This window comes from Bombus pyrosoma, linkage group LG6 (genome assembly GCF_014825855.1).
Source record: "Bombus pyrosoma isolate SC7728 linkage group LG6, ASM1482585v1, whole genome shotgun sequence".
NCBI lineage: Eukaryota > Metazoa > Arthropoda > Insecta > Hymenoptera > Apidae > Bombus > Bombus pyrosoma.
In genome coordinates, this window is record NC_057775.1 from 2,482,584 (window position 1) to 2,503,584 (window position 21,001).

The following is a 21,001-nucleotide window of genomic DNA, read 5'->3' on the forward strand; positions in this document are numbered from 1 at the left end:
GACGTAAGTAAACAACCTTAATTAACCATTTTGTGAATGTGTTTATCGATGGTGGTAGAGTTGGAACAGTCGTATCAAGCTTGTTTATTGAAACTAATTGCCTTACCTTATGGAATCAACAAAATCCAGCCGGAAGATACCTGTTTATTTCCGATTCGGCAAATAGCAGTTAAGCATACCAGGTGAATCATGTTTGTCTAACACTGAACTTTCACTTCAAATGAGGTTGTTTCTTGTGCTCAAAGGCGTGTGTATTTATATCACTAGCTTTTGGACTAGGAATTTTACCATATAAATATAATTGTAAAATAAAACTACATGTATATTCGTGTGTGTCGAAATAATAATCATATGTATTTAATTTTCATAAAATAAAACTAGACACTTTTGATAATTAATGATCTCTTTGGAAAGAACTACGCGAATATCAAAATCTTGACTTTGTCACTTTTAGCCGTCTGAAAGAAAATTATGAGTATTTGAAAACATCGGCTTACAATTTATTGTCAATAATCAGTATTTCTTATCTTTTTTTTTAATTACATAATACACTCAAAATTACAGTATACATACATATTTTACATAATTATTGTTGTAATAATTATTAACAAACCAGACTTACCGGTGTGTGTAACAATGACTCATTTTTGTTTGCTTTTTCTTCTCGTCCTAACTTGCAGCTACGTGTATTATAATAGAACAGGCCCGCTATTTCGTTTATTTGAACAGTCAAAATAGATTTTCTTTAAATTGCCCACCACGGGGTTATTAAGATTATCGTTTCATGTCATCTGTATTAATTATGAAACCGCTATAAGAGAGTGCGAATTAGTGATTACCTCTGAGAGATTTAACGTCAATGGACACAGAAGAGAGAACGTTTCACAGAGAAAATCGCGATTATAGTTAAATACCAGGGCATGCCATGATCGCGAATCTTCATAATGGCCTTCAACTCTTCAATCGTGACAATAATACACGCGACAAATCGATGTCTACGTATCTTCCAACTTTAAGATATTCAAACTGATATTAGGTGCCGACGTTCTAACGCATTATCAACGAATAATTTGTCGCGTTATCAATTCGAACTTCGCATAAAATCCTGTTCGACGCATAGTGACAACGTTTCGGAAGTTTTGAGAAGAGTTTTGTAAAAAATGTTAATTGATCGTTACAACGTACCAGTCTATTTTTATAATGCATATTACTACAGATATTGCTTTATTTGAATAATTCTATTTCAAATATTGCCAAATAGGTAATAATGGAAAGTCCACGATTTAACGATAGATCGTGATAACAAAATTTTAACGAAACCCATATGCATTTCAAATATCTCACATACTCTGTCTGCTTACAATTGTAAAATTGTAAATTATAATAATTGAAAAAATTCGAACTCGTGAAACTTCTTCTACCAACTTCTTTCAAGCTTTAACGATGCATTCTATAAAGAAGGATCAAGCGAGTATGCGAAATTTCACAGTGAAATTCACTGATTTTAATGTCACGTCTTAAATCAGTCTTATCGTCACCGTTTAAGAGACCTGAGTCGATGATGAACATAATACCTCTCGTTGATAATGCGTTAATCGGAGATACACTGGAGCACGGGAACGTGAATCGTGTGATCGAGCATGTGAATAGATCGTTAACACTAAGATCTCGTGTACTTTGATGCACAGCACGGAAGAGCAGATTCTTTTGACTCATGCGTAACACTACTTCTCGAATGCCCTTAACAAATATGTTATTGTCGGTTAAACCATAAGTCCGATCAATTTTAATATTGTCAGTTCGATATACTAGGATCGATCGAAATTTATATAATAATAATAATGTATAATGTATATATACGTATATATAAGTATATATATGTACACACGCACGCGCATATACAGGGGAAACTAGGGACGCACACACGCACCCACACCAGTTACGGGCCCGTGAGAATTAGAAATGTTTGAACTAACATTCAGATGGATAGTTGAACTATTGCTGAAATTTTTCAATAATGACTTGCTAAATATTTTATCGTTCTTAGCAAACAAACTGGTTACTTTGTTGCATAAAATATTTCGTTACTTAAAAGATTAGTTCGTTATCGAAAAAGTATTTCCAGTTATCTCAAACGAGTTGAAAAACTTACTTTCCACTTTTCACTTAAAAATATTATTTTTCATGTTTAAGACGATAATGATTATTAGACTGGGGATGTTTATGTAAATTCACATCTTTATGAATATAATTTTAAAAAAATGGAACCTAGGCGGAGATCAGTTTTATCCACTAAATATTATAACGAATATCGTACCTTGGAGATTTTATATATCTTTGCATATTATGTACATTCTGTGCGTTTCAGTATCTTTAAATTTCCCATAAATACATAAAAATCCGCAGTCTAATGATAATTTAAAATTGTTAACGTAATAATAGACAGAATTTATATAATTAACAATTCGATAATATAATTACTTCTAAATAGACTTCAAAACACTAACTAAATTTATAATAAATTTTTTACCAAGTACATTAAATTTTAATTCACAACATTTATAAACGTAAAGATATTTTTCGTAATAATTTTACCTTCAAGATTTAGTTTAACAGTATCGATGATTATGACAGAAATGTATGTGAATTCAAAATGAATACAAAGAATATTCTAACAACAGGTAGAACAGGCTCATTTTGCCCAAGCATTATTTTGACTAGAGAACACAAACAATTGCTTTCATTCGCCATCATTTGAATAATGCGATACATACGCTTCTATTCTATATAATTTGTAGAGCGATAAATTATTTCACGTGACGTAAAACAATTTTCTCGGCAGATCACATACACACAGAAAGGATTTAATTTAGACATTTCACAGACATAAAACGTAATAACAAGGAATTATTAGTAAACCTACATTCATACGTAAAGCCACAAGATGCTTAGTACGACTGAAACTTAAGTATTTCTTCGTGAAACGCTCGTGCTCGCCGGAAACAATAATCTTCTTGGTAATACATGTAACAATTATAATACACAATTCTGACATTCTAAATAATATAATAATTCCGATTATATTAATACAAACTATATTTAACAAAAATTTAAGAAAGAAGACTTTAATTTAACAAATTTTAACTTTCACCCGTTTTAAATCTAAAATATTTTCATACCTTAAAACATTAGAAACTTTTAACGCTAATATTCTCAACATACAGCGTGAATTAATAAATATTAATAATATAGCAATATTTTCAGAGCTTATATTTTACTCGAATAAGTCAAAAGCACGAGGATATCACGTCAAAATCTCGCACAGTATCGACATACATATTTTTAAAGCATACCTACTTTATTATACAATAATACCTTACAATATATGCTTTACTATATTTGCGAGCTTCCTCCGTTTATTGTCGACATTTAATAAGTGAAATTTCTCTTTCTCGCAAAACAAGATATAGATATAGAACAATGTAGCTCGACACTATCTGAATTATGTACCTAAAAAATGTACATATAACGACACGTATTATATGTGTACAGAACATGTAACACGTTACACATGGTATATACATGTAATGTATATTTGTATATGTATGTATATATATATTTATTTAATTTATATACTTTTTTTGTTATATTTATATAATTTCATATGGTTCTTTCAATACTATACGTTACAATTTAATTTACTTTTCGTTAAGACCACAAGGTAATACTTTCTTTCATGTTTATGAATAGGTAATGTACATTTCAAGCATTTTCTAAACTTCACGCCATATACAATTGCGCCCGGAAACAATAGCGTAGCAAACTCGTCGGACACCCATAATCAATCTCTTACACACGTTTTTTTTAAACCGTTTTCAGAGAAAATATTTATTTATCGAAGCAATAGATTAAAAATTACATCTGCAATACCTCGACATTGAATAATTTTTGCATGAATATTCTTATGACATCTGAGGACAGACATGTAATTTTTGACAGCAATTTATAATTTATTTTTACAATTCCTCTATCTTCGTGAGTGACAAAGTAAATGTTAAATGCTTCTAATGAACATGATGGTATATGTTACTACGTGATACCAGCGGTTTCAGGATATATTCGTAACATATTTTTGTCATTTCACTCTCGTGAAAATTATAATTTGCAACTTGTAATCAATTATCTATTGATAACATGTAAAACAGTTGTAAATTTTCCTGGATTAATCAGCGATACCAGTACTCTTTTCCAGTGCAGCTTTCGAGATCAAAAGTTTTATTTCAAAAAGAAAAATATTACTAATATCTACGATATTATTTATACAGTTTCCCTTCTCCGTATTTTATCGGTGAAAAGACAACCGAATAACGATTTACACGTCATCAACATTGCTACAAACCAATCTAATGTAAAGGGTTAAGAAAACATTTAAGAGACATTTGTTAAAATTGTTGAAAAATATAACGATATACGTAACGTGAATAATAAAACAGTCAGTTATACTAACTTACAACATACTGATGACGAAAAGCATTTACGAATGTATTAAAAATCACTTGAAGAAGCTACAAACATAGTGCAAAAATTGACAATTACATCTATGTTGATCAAAAGGTGTTTCATTGAGAAATCATTTAATACATTCGCTGTTACTAGAATATGGCTACCCGCCTCTTACATTTTTCTTTCATCAGAAAGATCTGTATTTTAAATAATAATGACTGTGCAGCTTACTGTTTCATGTCTCTTCGTAAATCATCCTGTCAAATGGCGCAAACTCAAAAATGCGTTAGCGTTATTCAGCAGTATTGTTCAAAGTCCATATAAGAATGTGTTAAATACGTCAGTTATAAAAACTTATGTATATTGAACTTAACAGCGTTATATCTATCATTGATAACAAATATCCTTGCATAATGTATCGTAGTAGCTATATAACTCTGACAATGCATTATTCGTCTGTCTGATATTTATGAATATTCGCTGATTGAAAACCTTTAGCATATTTGTCTGTCAATGCACAAACATAGGCGAAATATGATCGTTTTCACGGATAAGTGAAACGTTCGATTTTCTCTTATTCGTCGTTTAATATCGCATAGACGGTACTCTCGATTACACATATATGTAAAGCTAATTGTTATTTAAAACGATACAGGGTGCACCGAGAAAAGCGTGCGCGATATTTAAAGGTTTTACCATCATAGTGTTTCATAAATAGTGCAGCAATTCTATCCAATGAGATTCGACTTTTAACAATGTAATTTGATCCAGAGACGATTGGTTCCCTTCACAATCGATGCATTAGTACGCTACGATCGGCCCACCCCGTATTTTTCTTTTCTCTTTATTGTCGTAAAATTATTATCGGAGCTATATATTCATATAAATATATCAGTATTATTGTTCGAACAGCATTAGAACTTATCCTACGTATCGTCGTAGTGATTATAGTTAATGTATATTTCGAGTTTAACCCCATCTTTTGATTCTGACAATGATTAGGCCTGTTACTACTTCGATACAATAGCGTATATAATATCCGATGCAGCACTGAATTATGCGAGCCACAATTTTTTCAAATAAAACGATGATTATATGTATATGACTAGGCCATTGCTGGCAGAGCAGAGTCACAATGATTATATACGTTTATATAATATATAATTATCCGAACAGAATTTTTGTTCGTATCTTTCTTTCACCTCAGTATGGATATCTTTTAATAATTATTTCCTTTAATTGTTTCCTTATTTTTGTGATTACGTTGTTTCCGGAATCTTCATATTTCCGTAATTCATAGTTTCGATAAACTACGTATATTGAATTTCATCGTTCCAATTTTTCTATATCTTAACAGTCTCGTTATTTCAGTTGTGACTATCTTGGTCTTTCATATCCTCTATTACTTCTGTTTTCCGCATGATCTCCATCGCACATGTACTGTCACAATAGCGTACTCCATTCGCTATTCGCCACTTCAACATTTCAATAGCCCGCTATTTCAACATTCTCCGATTTTTATATAAAGTTCCATGTCATTTTATAAAATAAATTACATCATTTCTCAATATATATACGTGCTGTCGTTTTATTTACAATCTCTGTTCCAAGTGCTCTTAATAGTTAAATATCGGTTCAAAAAATAGTCATTTGGCCGTTTTGATTTCTTAGAGAAGAGATAACTTTGACTCCACCCTACCATATATCTACGCATATAAGCAGATATTATTCATAAATCAAACTAACAAGCTTGTTTGCCGCGAAAATGTTAAGCGAAACGCGATACTTTTATCCTTTTCCAAACTAACCGGACGCGCCACTTTCTTCTGTTAACGTAACAACGAATCGTTCCGCTCGGTGCAACGTTCGAGTGACAAACATATTGGCGAATCACGAACATCGCGTGCAACAGCAATTCGTTGGAACGCGTGTAGTTTCAATTTCCGGCTTTTCACCGAATGGAAAAACCGCGGACCGAAGACGATACCGCGGAAACGTCAACTCAAAAATACGTTTCCCATTATTATCTGCATCATTTTTGCAATTATACTGATTATTCCCGAGCAAGTAAATCGTGACTCTGCTATTATCTGTCGTTACTGTCGGTAATATTACGCCCGGCAGAAACTGTTACAGCAGCGTATCGGTTCTAGCATAACGTACATACGAAATCGCTCGAGGAAGCTTCAATGACGGTCCTAAAGAACCTCCCCGTACAAGAAATTTTCCTCAGTTAGCGTTTCGAAAGATGTTCATTTACCATTGGATAAATCAATCGAAATCATGTATATCTGTATGGTGAAACGCGAATCGATGAAAGAAGTTTATGCAACGATCGTTAACCCTTCGTTTTGCGTAAGCCGTAGCGTCAAAATCTGTAAGTAATTGATGATTTAATAAAATATATCAGTAAGTATTGTTGATGTAATTTTGTTTAGAGGATAGAAAATATTGCTAAATTCATTCTATTTTCGTGGTATTTTTTTGAACGATTGTAATTAAGTATGATTTACTAAATTATTTCGAAAATTATAAACAAATATACTTTCATTGCTTTATAATACGATTATTGTCGATGTAATTTTATTTAATAGACAGGAAATTTTATTACGAATTTACTAAATTTATTTTATCGTAATGTAATTCTTTTAACGATTCTAGTAGAATAGAGCTGAATAAATTATTTCGTAAATTATAGACGAATACTTCCATCGTTATATAATATAAATATTGTCAATATAATTTTATTTAACAGGCAAAAAATGTTACTAAATTTATTTTATTATAGTATAATTGCTTTAAAGATTCTAATAAAATATGGCTTAATAAATCATTTAAAAAATTATTGGTAAATACTTTCATTGTTATTTAATATAATTATTGGTCTTTATTTTTAAAATTTTGTAGAAAAATCATTTTTATTGTCTTAGCATATCTTTACCATTTCTTTTAATTATTGTCCTACCTAAAGATAAACGAAGAGTTAACCGGAATCCTTAAAAAACGTTTATATAACAAATTGCATAGAAACACTATTAAGTTTGTTGCGTTTTCATAACAAGTGCATGAGATTACAAGATATTATTGTCGACACCGCGAAACGTCTAAAAAATAAATTTTTCCACAGCTCGCCTTTAGATCTCTAGCGATTTTCAAAACACATTTTTCTTTTAACATCTGCGATTCGTTTCAGCAAGCATTTCGTCTATTGCGATTACGCTCGATCATATCGATCGCCATACACGTTGACCCCAACGATATGTACATACATACATATATATGCGTATATATAATAATACAATAATATAATTTTATATGTATTATGTATAACGTATGATATACTGTGTAATAATATATTCATTAAGTTTAACAATTAATGTTATGTTATATTATTTACACATCCTTTATAAATATCGAAATTTATATTAATTATAGAGTCATTGCTTTTCTATTAAAATCTCTTCGCGTGCTTGTTTCCAAAGACTTGGCAAATTATAACTATAAATGTATGGACACACTAAGAAGTAAGTAATTATGCAAGTGTGAAAAAGTAAATGAGAATTTCCAAGTCAACTTGATTCGTCTAAAGCTTATAGTAAAAACTATCGTTATGACTACTCCACTTTTTGTAATTAAATATCTGTATCAGGATGTTGATGCAATCTTACAAAGAAAAAAATTTGCGTTTACCATACAAAAACTTTGATACGAAAGAATCAGTATGATTAGCTTACAATTAGTATCATATGCTGCAACATGGGCTTCATACGTACGTGTATATGCGTATGTGTATAATATTAATTACACCACGACATGACCGAGAAAATGTATATCTAACCTTAATCATCATTTAGCGCGTTGAATTATATATATATATATATCGGCTACATATATATGTATATACTCGTAAATATCCGTATATATCTCATATCTATAGTTTCTTTTAGAAATAGATATCGCGCAAATTGACTAATCTCGTGGATCCTCGGGCAACGAAAAGAAGGGCTGTTCGAATAATATAAGTATGTATATAGTAGTACTTTCATGTAATTTTGTGATTCGACGTTTGACGTGTATAGCGAATCGATCGATCGTTCTCGTAAAATTCCGAAAAATTGATTTCTTGCAAAACTTTATTACTGCACAATGAAGGAAAATATTAATTTACATTGATATACGATATTAAGATCAGCCAATTCAAGATTATATGCCACGAGCTTTCGCTAATAGATATGTGGATAGCATAGCATATTATTATAATTTCAGTCAGTTACGATACAATTCGATTTCAATGTACAGGCTGTTTCCTTCGTAAACTTTTATTTTATTTACACGTGTGATATCGATCCTGAATACTTTTTCCTACTTTCGACAGGGCAAATTACCATTTCTTAATTTTTTGCCTGCTTAATTAAAATTTGACAAACGATCGATCGATATCCGTACATGTATCACGTATTATTTCTCAACGTACGAATATGTATACGTATACATCTATATCGTTACGACTCGACCATGAAATAATGCAATAAATTGGATGTTATCTCATCCTCAACGTGTATATATTCTGTTCTCTGATATCGGCGATGAAAAATCACCAACAACGTTCGAATATAGTAACGAAATATATATATATATATACTCTTTTGTACGTATATGTGTGTATGTGTGTGAATGCCCATGTGTACCGTGTAAATGCCCATGTGTGAATACTATGTATGTATAACAATTATGAAGTATAAACACCTAGGACAAATGTATAATAACGCGACTTGTTCCTAATTCTCGAACTGACGTTCGAACTTTCATGGATATACTTTCATCAAATACGTACAGTAGAACTCGATGTATCCGAACCGTGGCACCGTTGTTCTAAATAACTCCAGGATCTCGATACCGTCTATACACCATTTTTCAAAAAACATTACGACGTATCGTGAGAAGCTTCGAATAACATATCGATATTGACATATTCACGAATTTCTAAATTGTAATAGCTAAATTGCTTAGCTTCTTCAAACACGATATTATCATTGCGCTGTACATCACGCACTGTAAAATCATCTAAACATTAATGGGATATTTGGTGGTTACCTTCGATGAAAGCTACGGATATCCTTGATATCTATTATCGTAATCGTATCGGAATTCTATTGATCCAGCTTTAACTGTATATAGACTTCTATGTTAATTGTTCGTTGTTAGAAATAGACTGTTCTCTGTTTCTTTGTTTCATATTAAGCGTTCAATGATTCTGTTCAATAAGTGGACTGCGGATTTTTATGCAGATTTATACTTTTATACGACACGACTAACGAAACGGAAGGTAAGTAGAAGTTTTCTTTCTGAAAAATTACAACGAGTATTCTACTTTGAATATTTCATATTCTTATATTTTTATATTTCTATATACTATATCCTGTCAATTTTTGCATCCTTAAGTTTTACGTAGACACATAAAAATCCGTGACCTATTTAAAAATGTGCTGTTCTACGCTCAGAAAGATCACCGTATAAACGCTAATTCCATATTTCAACTCGAACATACTACTACGTTTCATATATGACGTGTTTCATATTAATAGAGTTTGAATTATAGTATTCTGTAGTATCACGATAAATTATTAATATGATTTGAATTTCAAATAAGAGGAACGGTAAAACATTGAAGGAAGACACGTGTTTGAAGAAGCTATCAATTCTATGGAAGATCCTCTTGCCGGTGCACAAGATGAGAATTCACTCGAAGAGATCAGGTCCCAACAAATAGAGCCCTACGGTACTTTAATGCCTTAACATACTAATACTTTCATCTTATCACTTTCTTATGAATACTTTCATACGTTTCAGATACGTTTCCGTTAGGATCCGTGTTTTTGTGTATTACATTTAAACTCGAAAGGCTTAAGTAACGTAATCTCGTCTATGATACGTGTTGTACCCGAATAAACGTATTAATGCCTTTCTCGTGTTCCAACGCTTATACGAAGCAGCGTTCTCGAGTAATGCATTAATTAACAGAACCCGCCAGCCCATTGTTAAAATATTGACGTTTCGATAATTAATTCGTTCTAGTTACCGTACGTTCGCTTATCATCGAGGACCGGGTTGTACTATTTCAAAAATACGCGCCATAACTGCGACGTGCATACCATTCTTCGTTTTTCACTCTCGACAATCAGCATAATACTTTCAATATTGGTTTTTTTTTTTTATTGCTATGTTTCTAAACTTTCTCATCGTTGAATTATCTGCTACCAGTGCCAAACTGAAGAGTAACATAGAAAATACCTAAAAGTTTCAGCGATCGTGCTGAACTGATTTTTTCCACCGTCACTTCGCCAAACCTTCTTAGTATTATTGTCTTTGATTATCAAATTATTGTCTACGAAGGTTTGGCAGTTGCTTATTGTCTGCATATAGGTATGCTCATATAAATTTTTTAGTTCCATAATAAGAGTCTAAATAAGTAGCAATAGCTGAAATGTTTTCTTAAAAGATTATTAGACCTTCGAGGTGCTTCTCAATTAGGCCACTCATGTCCACTTCTTCGTTTGCGATTACATTAAATGTTACCAAATGGACGATTTACATAACCAGCAGGCCAATGTCAGATTTATAAAATAGTCAGCTTGGTTTCACTTCGAAACGCGCAAGTTATACTGATAAATAATTAATGTAGAAAGTTTCTTTCTTGATTTCTTATAATTTTGTTTTCGTTTGAATGTTTTCTTAAAAGATCTTACGATATTTCGATATCCACTTTCTCTGTCGTTTTCGACACCTCTTGATACTCTTTTATGGATATCTCAAGCCTTCTTTGGGGTTCGAACATTTTGTTTGCTCGATTCGTGTGCATCAACTTACAGCACCATACCCTGCACTCTTAGGTATTGCAGAAAGAGAACATTTCCTTGTACTTCAATTGAGAATACAAAGCCAGCAATTCTGTATCGATTGATGTTTCAACGTCATAAGTTGTTAAGAAATTATTTTGTGCTCTTTCGATAAGCCTCTAGTACTTCAATTTCTGAACAGTTGCTTACTTTATATCTTTCCATAAGTATCTCAAACCTCCTGCTTTTATCCGTTAAATAAAAAAAAGATAAGTCATCCGTAATTGTATTTAATGTGTTTTAAAAATTCTACTTATATATATATACCCTTTTTACAGCAAAAGAATTAAATGTGTGTTTGCTTAATTTTTAGAAAAAAATGAGTAACCAGCTTTTGTTGAAACGATATAGATACTTTTCATCTAATCCTAAAAGAAAGTAATTCCCTCGTTAGAGGAAAAAATCTCCAAAAAATATTCAAAGAGAAATTACTATGGAATATGTTTTATCAAAATTCACATCGTTGCAATGATAGGCAACAGTACGCAAATGGACTCATTGAAGTACTAGACGCAGTTATGAAACAAACATAATCGATTAAATGATCAGTCAGCTTAAACAGATATCCTTACGTCCGTCCAATTTGTTCGGGAATCGATGGATTTAATTCCACTGTTGATTCTGCTGTGTTACGTCGTATGCATAATCGGTCGTCGCTGGTGGTTGTACCAGAGATGCGTTTACATCGCTGGCGAAGGGATTTGTAGAATGGAAGGGATTGTTGCTATTGGTTTCCGTTGATCCGTAGCTTATCACCGGTGGTTTTTCTTGTTGAGCGTATATGTTATCCGCAGCTGGTGGTTGATCGTAATTATTCCAATCGTCGGCTGCACCATCACCCATGGATGGTTGTCTCTGTGAAATGAAAAAATATCGCTTCATATACATACAGCAATAATGTTACAAAGAAAGAGCATTAGAAATTTACTCCATGGATATGAAATTATTTGTTGCTTAAGATTATAAATTAACTTCATAATTTCGATTAACGTTAACAAGCGATATAATTATGCGATAGAATCTATTTATGAGAAAATAAAATAAAGGTGTATATATGAAATTGTAGTAGAAAAATAGACAATTTTTAATATACATAACATGAAACAATTGATACATAGAGAGAAGAACAATCGACTATTTAAGCTTTCAAATATATGTATATTCGTATGATATTTATCTAATACTAAAATGGATAAATACACTAAAATAATACGTACTATGAATTCGGATTGCATAGTTTTCGGTGGTGGAGGAAGAGGTGGTTTCGCTTGTCCAAATTCATCCATAGCGAAAGTCTTTTGTTCGTCCAAATTAGGATCAGCCCAAGGTTGTAGCTCTCCGGAACAAAAAATTCCATAAAATATTACACCGAATATGTGCACGCACGCTGCTATGATAAACACGTTTCTCCAACTTTGAGCGTCCTGTAAAGCGCACGAAAATAGCAATGATATTAATTCTTTTATAAATGATCATATCTATGAAATTTCTTTTATTTTAGAGAAAATAAGAAACTGGAAGAAGAAATAAGATGTTAGAAGAAGCAAGGACAATAAAGAAATAACACATAAATGATGAATAATTATTTCGTAAATATTTTTATATGCTGATATTAAAAATAAAACAATTCATTCGATACGGTATAAGGATTGATAAGGGACACTTGGAATTTGCACAATCAATACCTTCTTCTCTGTGATGTTGTCTACGAAGAAGGGTACTAACAGACCCGCTATCGTTCCAATTCCATTCGACATTCCCATCAAGATACTGGCATATCTGGGAGCGATGTCCAAATGGTTTACGTTGAAACCAGAAATGGCAAAACCACTGCACGCGACACCACACGCTAGCGCGAAGATTGCCGCTGTCCCATTTCTTTTCATGGTTGCGTGAGATACCACCAAAAAGAATAAAGCCTCCATACCAAAACCGCCACAGTTAAACAGCTTCCTGACGTTTGTTGTTGACAATATTCCACGTTTGCGAATGTGATCAGCCAACAAACCTCCGCAAGGCACGATCATCGTCATCAACAGATGTGGGAGCGAGCCAATTACACCAGTCTGTAACAAATAAAATTCATTTAGTGTAAATTCATAGCGAATATGATTTATTGATTTTCGTCCTTGATGTATTTACATGTGACGAATTTCTAGGTTCTATATAGATAACTATTTGACCCTCTTACTGTCAGTTTATTTAATAATGTAAAAATTCATTTACTATAGTTTATAAGGAATAAAATTTATTTATTCTTGTTCTCGATATTCACACGTGACGGATCTCTAATTTCTATAGCAAATAAACGTGCGAGAGTCAGCTAAGCTTCAACGTCTTAAAATTTAACAGTTTGAAAGAGAGAAACTCACTTCAACTAGAGGCATGTCGAAAGCCTCGTGCATGAAACGAGCTTGAAAGAGCACTAGAAGATAGAAGTTCCAGGATCTGCAGAAATTAGCTACGATAATCGCATGAACTGGCATGGACGTCAGAAATTTTCGCCATGGTGTCGTCGCGAATGTTGGCATCGCCATAGGTAACTGCGATTGTCCTTGGCCAAGGGAATCTTCGATGTAACGCAACTCACGTGCCGAAATACAAGGGTGTTTCGATGGCTTCTCGAATGCCAGCCACAACCAGAAACAGTACCAAATCAATCCGCAAATACCTGTATATTCAGATTATTAATTATAGGTATCGCGCGTCTATTATTGTTCCTTCGTATTTCATATTTTTATTACAACTTTTCAAATACAGCTTTAAATTCAGCTTTTTTTACACTATAAATGATCTATTCTCACGTAACATTCTTTGATTGATTATACACATGGAATATACTGACAGAGTTTGACCGATGAAGAGATAAACTCTTCAACATCTTTCCACTCAAAAAACATAATCCTAACGTACCATAGAAATAAAAGGACGCTGCCCAGCCAAAGGTCGAAGTTAAAAGGCCCGAGAGTGGCATTCCTATTACCATAGCAGCGTAAGAACCGCAAAATGCCAATGTCGCTAAACGCGATCTTTCCAACGGTGGTGCCCAATATTTCCAGATACCGTGACACGCTGGATACGTAACACCCTGGCCAGAGAAAGGATTACTCATCGTGAAAATCGCTCAAAGAAATAATTCCATTATGATCTTAATACTTTCACGATCGAAAGCCACTGACAGTGTTAGACGCGATCCAATTATATCTTGTTATTATTTCGATGAAAATAATATCTTACCTCCACCAATCCTTTTATGACCTGTACAATCATATCGACGATTGGATGGATGCTGAGTGCGCCAGGTACCAACAGATTTAAAAACGAAGATATGGCAATTGCAGCGCCAAATATCTTGTTCGCAGGGTACAGGGAGGCGAGGAATCCTCCTGGTACTTGAGTCACAAGGTAACCCCAGAAGAAGGACGAGTCCAGGGCGCTCTCTGTGCCAATTGTCCAGTTGAACCTGAGAGTGTGGTTGGCGTTATCTTCGGTGGCATTCTTCATGGCCATCTTCGCCATTCCCATGTTACACCTCATGCCGAATGAGATTATAAATCCTGAAGGGAATATCGATCGGTTTTATTAAGCGTATAATATCATTTTTTCAAAGACAATACGGTAAATGTTAACCCTTTAACAGTGAAATAAAGAATTGGATAATTCGTCAAATAATATATGTATTACTATAAGTTAATTGATACATATTTCCTATAAGGTATTGAAAATATATATTTTATATTTATTATCAGAAATTTTACAAGAAACTTTGAAAATAAGAAGACAATTATTTTCTAAATCATTTATTCTATACTCTATGTTACTTTAGCGTACCACTAAAGGGTTAAGGGATACGATAGAATAAAATGGGGAAATACGAGCATGTTTAAAGATTCACCTATACAGGCCAAAGTGGCAATGGTGTATCTTTTCGATAGGCAGGGACATTCTGGTTTGCAATAAGTATCGATATGGCGCAATGGGGGTCGTTCAGGTTCCGGGAGTGATTCAAACGAAGCTTGTCTACTGTATCCTCTCTCATCCTCGAACCCCTTATTGTCTTTGCTACCCTCGCGGGGCATCTCGAATTCCTCGTAGCCGGCATTACTTCTTCTTAATCTAAAGTCACAAGTAACACGTTTTATGTACAGCTTTTTATCGCCTATAACAAGTATATATATTTTTCATTTCGCATACTAATTAACATTTCAATTTATAAACGAGAAGAGCTAAGGTCCAAAATGTAAAAATTTATTTCCAATTCTTCAATGTGTTTTATATACAGTTTTTGCAACCTACGTTTCTTAAGATTACTAAAACATTGAAAACTCGTTCGCAAGACTATTCTAAAAAAAGGGCAGATTACACAACAGGGAGCAATTAGAAATTCGCGTAGAACATGTGCGTTTAATTACGCGCATGGTCAGATATAGATGTACGCTGGCTAAATATAGCCTTTAAACGATTTTTCGTCTCTTACACGTCGTATACGAGCATGCGTGACATTACCCAGCAAGTTTCCGCGATGCTTTGGACTTGATGGAGTCGAAGGCCACGAGGCCCGCCGCCGCAAATCCGGACATTTTCCAATTATTGGGGTTGCTCTCAGGCTGCAAATGGTCGCGTTGGCAATTGGCAGCCCCTGAAGCACATCAACCATCATAAATCACCAACATAAATTCCATCATTATCAAAGACATCACTGAATGAACGTTCTTCTAACAAATGATTCTTTTTTTGCATGTAATAAAATTGTTTAAATTATATATGTAATTAAATGTAAATGAATAATAAAAATTAATATTTTATTATCCCTTGTAAGTATATTAATAAATGATAAGACCTTTATTATATTACTCGCCAAGTTCAATCATTTTTGTGATATTTGATCGTAGGATGACGAGGGAAAAATCTTTTCAATGTAATAAAACATTTTGAAAGAAATAATAAAATACGAATACTTGATAAGATTCGTTAATTGTTTACTTGTTTATTTTATACGAATAGAAACGTTAAAAGAATAATAATACAGTTTAGATTGGACGTATGAAGAACAAATATGGAAGATAAATTAAAAGTAACAATGGAAATAGACATTAAAAATATGTTGTAGTATTTTTGCAACAGATATAAAAATTTCATTTAATTCTCTAATTAATGAATACTATTTCTAAACATGTAACTAAACATTACTAAAGAATAATAGGATAAAATTGTCCGTGATTTTATATTTCGTCATTTGTGCAACGCTCATTCGTCAATTTCCTATTTATTGGATATATAATAAAATAAATCACAACTATTTAAGAAGAACATATTCTCTTTAATTTTATTGACCAAATTGCACGAATGCCGCTACAATCTTCTATTTTGTACGAACAACTAATCGGTGTTCAAACAATTTTAGCTGTCGAACGCTTAAATCTTTAAAACCATCCTTCGCATTTTCTCTTCCAAGTACGGGCTACGTCTGTGTGAAAACGTTCGTTCTCAATATCGAAACGCAAGGGGAGCTCTGTAGTAGGGGTGTTTGTTTGGAGTGGCAGTCTCTCCAACCCTAATCCCCGAACTCTCCGGGGAACATCTTCAGAGGGTAGAAAAATGCGAGAAGAAACGCACTCTTCCTGCCTCGTATTTTTCCTTGCAGTTCTTCGTCCAAATATCGTGCGATATATCAAGCTACATGTACCAAAATTAAAATGTTTTTCTTCAAAATCTTACAACGATGGAAATCTCGTTAAACCATAACAACGTAATAAAATGAACAAACACGGAAAGAAACTAATACATCTAAATAACAAACAATGGAGAAAATAAGAGAGTTTAGATACAAATGATTCTGTATCTGATATAAATCTTTTTTATTTCATAATGACAGTATGATTGCAAAGAAGTGAAACAAATTAACAATCTATCAATTATTATTACACGAACAAGTAAGGGGACATTTTACTGTTTTTTAAATATCACAAATTGTGACATAAACCAAAAGTTCGATAGAAAATGGAATTAGAAGAATCGTAAAATATAAGAATTCAAAAATAGAGACCAATAATTGTCTTAGTCAAGTTAAAAAATCTCTCATTACTATAAAATCTTTCAAAAATAAAATGAGTTATTCTTAACATCTAAATGATTAACATCAAGTTACTCGAGACATGAAAGAATATAATTAGTAACCGAAAATAGTACAAATAGATTTCGATATCCTTACATCGAGATTATCACGCAATGTTGCTTGAAAATGATTCTCTTTTGTGGAATTTTATAGAGAACGGATCGATCGAGATACGACTGCTATCAGAGAGGCGACTTCTACCTTCATGGATGTGCACAGGAAAAAATTGTTGGCACACTATCGAGTCGATCACAAAGAAACGTATCGAGGGACAATGGATGTCGGACATTAAAACGGCACGTGACAGACAAAAGGCAGAAAATGGACAGCACGTGTGTTAACGAGCTGGGGTGGAACGATGAAGATGGAAACGGCCGATTTCACTTAATGGACTCGTTGCATATTCTTATGAGGCTGTGGTTCTTCCACGAATTCTTAACAGAAAGTGGCAAAATACTTTTTGAGAGACGTTTCTTGTTGTAGGAGCCAGTCGTACGGAACTGGTTCGAATATCGATTATTCGTTAATTAGCTATTCGTTTATGAAAATGATGCAGATTATTCTAGATTTAGTATTAAAAAAATTAGAATGGTTGCAACTACAGTTAGCATTTGTCTACCTGAGTTGAAGAGATGTCGTTACTAAAATAATGAAGTAAAATAAGCGGAATATACAAAACGATAGATATACTATTGAATATTCTAAAAGATGAAAGAAATTTCTATATAAAATTCGCCTTTTATCTACATTTTCCACAAAATTTCAGCCAATAATTAAAACCAATTATTGATAAAGATAAAATTTGAATTCTTAATGATAGATTGTTAACTGTGCAGAACATTTATTAGAAACTTCTCGTAAAAATAATAAAAACTTTATTACATCGAGCGTCTTTGCAAAATGAAAAAGTAGCTTCGCTAGGATTTAGAAGATCCAAAGGGAAAGGAGGGTGTTGAATGAAATGAAGCCAGAGCTCGATGCACATCCCCGACAGATCAATACGAAAAAGTCTCCGATATTTTTTCGGATCCCTGACATTTGCACGATCCGTCCTTGCACAAATCTCCCGGCTGTATCCGTGCAGAGTCACGATTCATTCCGAATCGTCCCTTGTACACTTTCACTCGCACGAGCAAATTCCACCGTAGGAAATCACTTGGAAACACATGTATGAATCATAGATTTTAATCCAATGCCAATGAAATCCACCGTAAGCCCGGAAAATCAAAAACGTTATTATCACTTTGTTGGGTGACACAGAGAAGCTTGAAAGCTCTGTCAGACAAATTTCTAGTCTTACCAATTTCCTGACAGAAACACCTCACTTTTCGCACCGAGATACATCACAACGTCGCTTTCTCGACTGAATTCAATCTTTCTCCACCATTTCACGAAACTATCGCCATGGAGAGGAGACCACCGAATCTTCGAGTCGCCCCCATCGAGTCGCAATGATACGAATACGAAAACTGATGAACCATTACTCGCGTCACACGATTGTTTAATGGAAAAGCAAGGATTACGCAAAGAAAAATGTAAATTTTTCTTAGAAAGAAATGACGAATAAACCACCACTCACCAATAATTAAGTCCAGATATGGTTACGAGCGGAGTGGGTAGCGGTAGCGCGCGGGGTACGCGACGGAGAACGTCGTCGACGTCGCCTGACGGCGTCCACGGCAGCGCCGGGGTACCGCAAAGTCAGCTTCTGGTCATGGCGTCCGCGCAACCCGGCGTCGCGACGCCATTGGACGACGCGCGGCAACGCATCGATATCACTGGCCAATCGAGTTCGCAAGCAAACCCCTTTAGATCGACCCCAGGCGGAGCTTTGTACCTCGACCAGCAGTTTTGCAATAACAAAACGTTACGCAGCAACAGAAATCGTAACGGTATTAACGTTAATGTGCCGCGTATCTTCGTTGACATGCCGAGATCCCCCGGGCTTACTTATGCAACAGCTTGTAATTCGCCACCCTGACACGTAGGTACGATAAATACGCGAGGGTGGCATTAAGGGGTGATCCGAGAATGTTGCAAAAATAAATTGCTATAACTTATCGCCGTATGGTTAATATAGAAGCGTTGACATCGAAAAAAGCGATTTTGGCAAGAATTGATGCATAATTTTATTTATTGATGAGATTTTGAGGTAAATTTAAACTCGCAATAAATAACAGTTTCTTCGGAATAAATTCGATATTTATTACAATGTTGATCGATTCTGGCAAAAGCTTAGCTAGCATCGAGCACTACAATTCTTCTCGTTGTAGTTACAGAATGGGCTTGGAATTGAATAATAATTATTTTATAGTCGCATGTATATAAGTTCTTATAAAAACGTGAATACCATTTACAGTAATATCATTATAATTCCATTTAGTCGCATAAATAGTGTGTAGTATGGTATAGCATATAATGAGTACGATTTATAATATGATTTTTCTGAACGCTAACTTTGAAACGATGGAGCTAATCACGGCAGAAGTCTTATAAAAGAGGAAAGAACTTGGTAGAAAGATTGGTAGAAAGACAATTGTAGAAAATGAGAAAAAGTACATCATGAATTAATTATCAATAGATAGGTACTTCTTTATTTATGCTTGATTTATGTTTAAAAAGAATCTGATTATTTATGAAATGTGACTAATTTCGCCGGAGGGTGGATTTACACGAATTGCTTTTTATTCGTTCTATCATAAAAGAAGCTTATATAGGAGCAAATGCTATACGTATGAGTAGTTGAGAATGTAAAAGAAACGAGAGTAGCAGAATGACGTTTTTGGCTCTCTACGCTGGCATTTATGACAAAATTTTTGGGTCAATATATATAGGTATTTTTCTAACATTATGATTGATGAATACCTATATTGATAATAAAGCAGTTGTATATCTGCAGTGATAATAAAGAAACGATACATGTGTGAATTGTGTTATATCTATGCTTGGTGTCTATTTATATTCTTCACAGTGTTATTAAATTATAATCTTAAAAGAAGTGATTTATTGTTGTTTTGATAACTGTAAAAATTGAAGAAATGTTACATTACTCGTAAATAATTCCCTGAATAAAATCATCATTTTTATAAAACTTTAAACCTTTTTATTTTCTATATGTAAAATTTATTTATATTCACACATATATATAGATATAGAAATTTTTAAGTTCTTGCTGTTAATTTAAGCATATCATCATAAAAACATATATATGTATATTATTATAGAATAACAGTAAAGATTACTTGAGACACAAATCCTATTAAAAGTTTTCGACGTTTCTGGACGAGTAATGTTCGAACATTTAGATTGCTCGTAAAGTATGGGCGGCATATAACTATCTGATTTCAGTATACACTGTTTCTCATTCTACATTTTGTCCGCCGGAGACTGTCCGTCTCTACTGCAGTACTTCGTTGCTCCATTAATACTACTAGACTAACTATATCTTTAGCTTCGACCAATTTTTATTTCAACCAACAATTTGCAT

The 21,001-nt window shown here is 33.4% G+C and overlaps 1 protein-coding gene across 2 annotated transcripts; it reads right to left on the reverse strand.

Annotated features, from left to right (window-relative positions):
- Positions 1-7,345: 7,345 nt before the first annotated feature.
- LOC122568521 (vesicular glutamate transporter 1) lies at positions 7,346-19,202 on the reverse strand. Of its 2 annotated transcripts, none has more exons than XM_043728343.1 (9): positions 19,094-19,202; positions 15,906-16,038; positions 15,295-15,515; positions 14,637-14,956; positions 14,313-14,487; positions 13,772-14,070; positions 13,085-13,465; positions 12,617-12,823; positions 7,346-12,254 (listed from the first exon to the last, which is right to left on the reverse strand). In XM_043728343.1, exons 2-9 carry the CDS (start codon positions 15,977-15,979, stop codon positions 12,003-12,005), a joined length of 1,929 nt encoding a protein of 642 aa, XP_043584278.1. In that variant the 5' UTR covers positions 15,980-16,038; positions 19,094-19,202; the 3' UTR covers positions 7,346-12,002. The 2 variants fall into 2 exon arrangements, with proteins under 2 accessions (XP_043584278.1, XP_043584279.1); XM_043728344.1 differs by lacking the exon at positions 19,094-19,202 and adding an exon at positions 18,815-19,033.
- Positions 19,203-21,001: the final 1,799 nt, after the last annotated feature.

Coding starts and splice junctions, on each gene's coding strand:
- LOC122568521 (XM_043728343.1), bottom strand. CDS start 15,979: ATGTCCGGATTTGCGGCGGCGGGCCTCGTGGCCTTCGACTCCATCAAG. Junction 15,516..15,905: donor GCATCGCGGAAACTTGCTGG/GTAATGTCACGC, acceptor TTGTGACTTTAG/ATTAAGAAGAAGTAATGCCG. Junction 13,466..13,771: donor TCGACATGCCTCTAGTTGAA/GTGAGTTTCTCT, acceptor TATTTGTTACAG/ACTGGTGTAATTGGCTCGCT.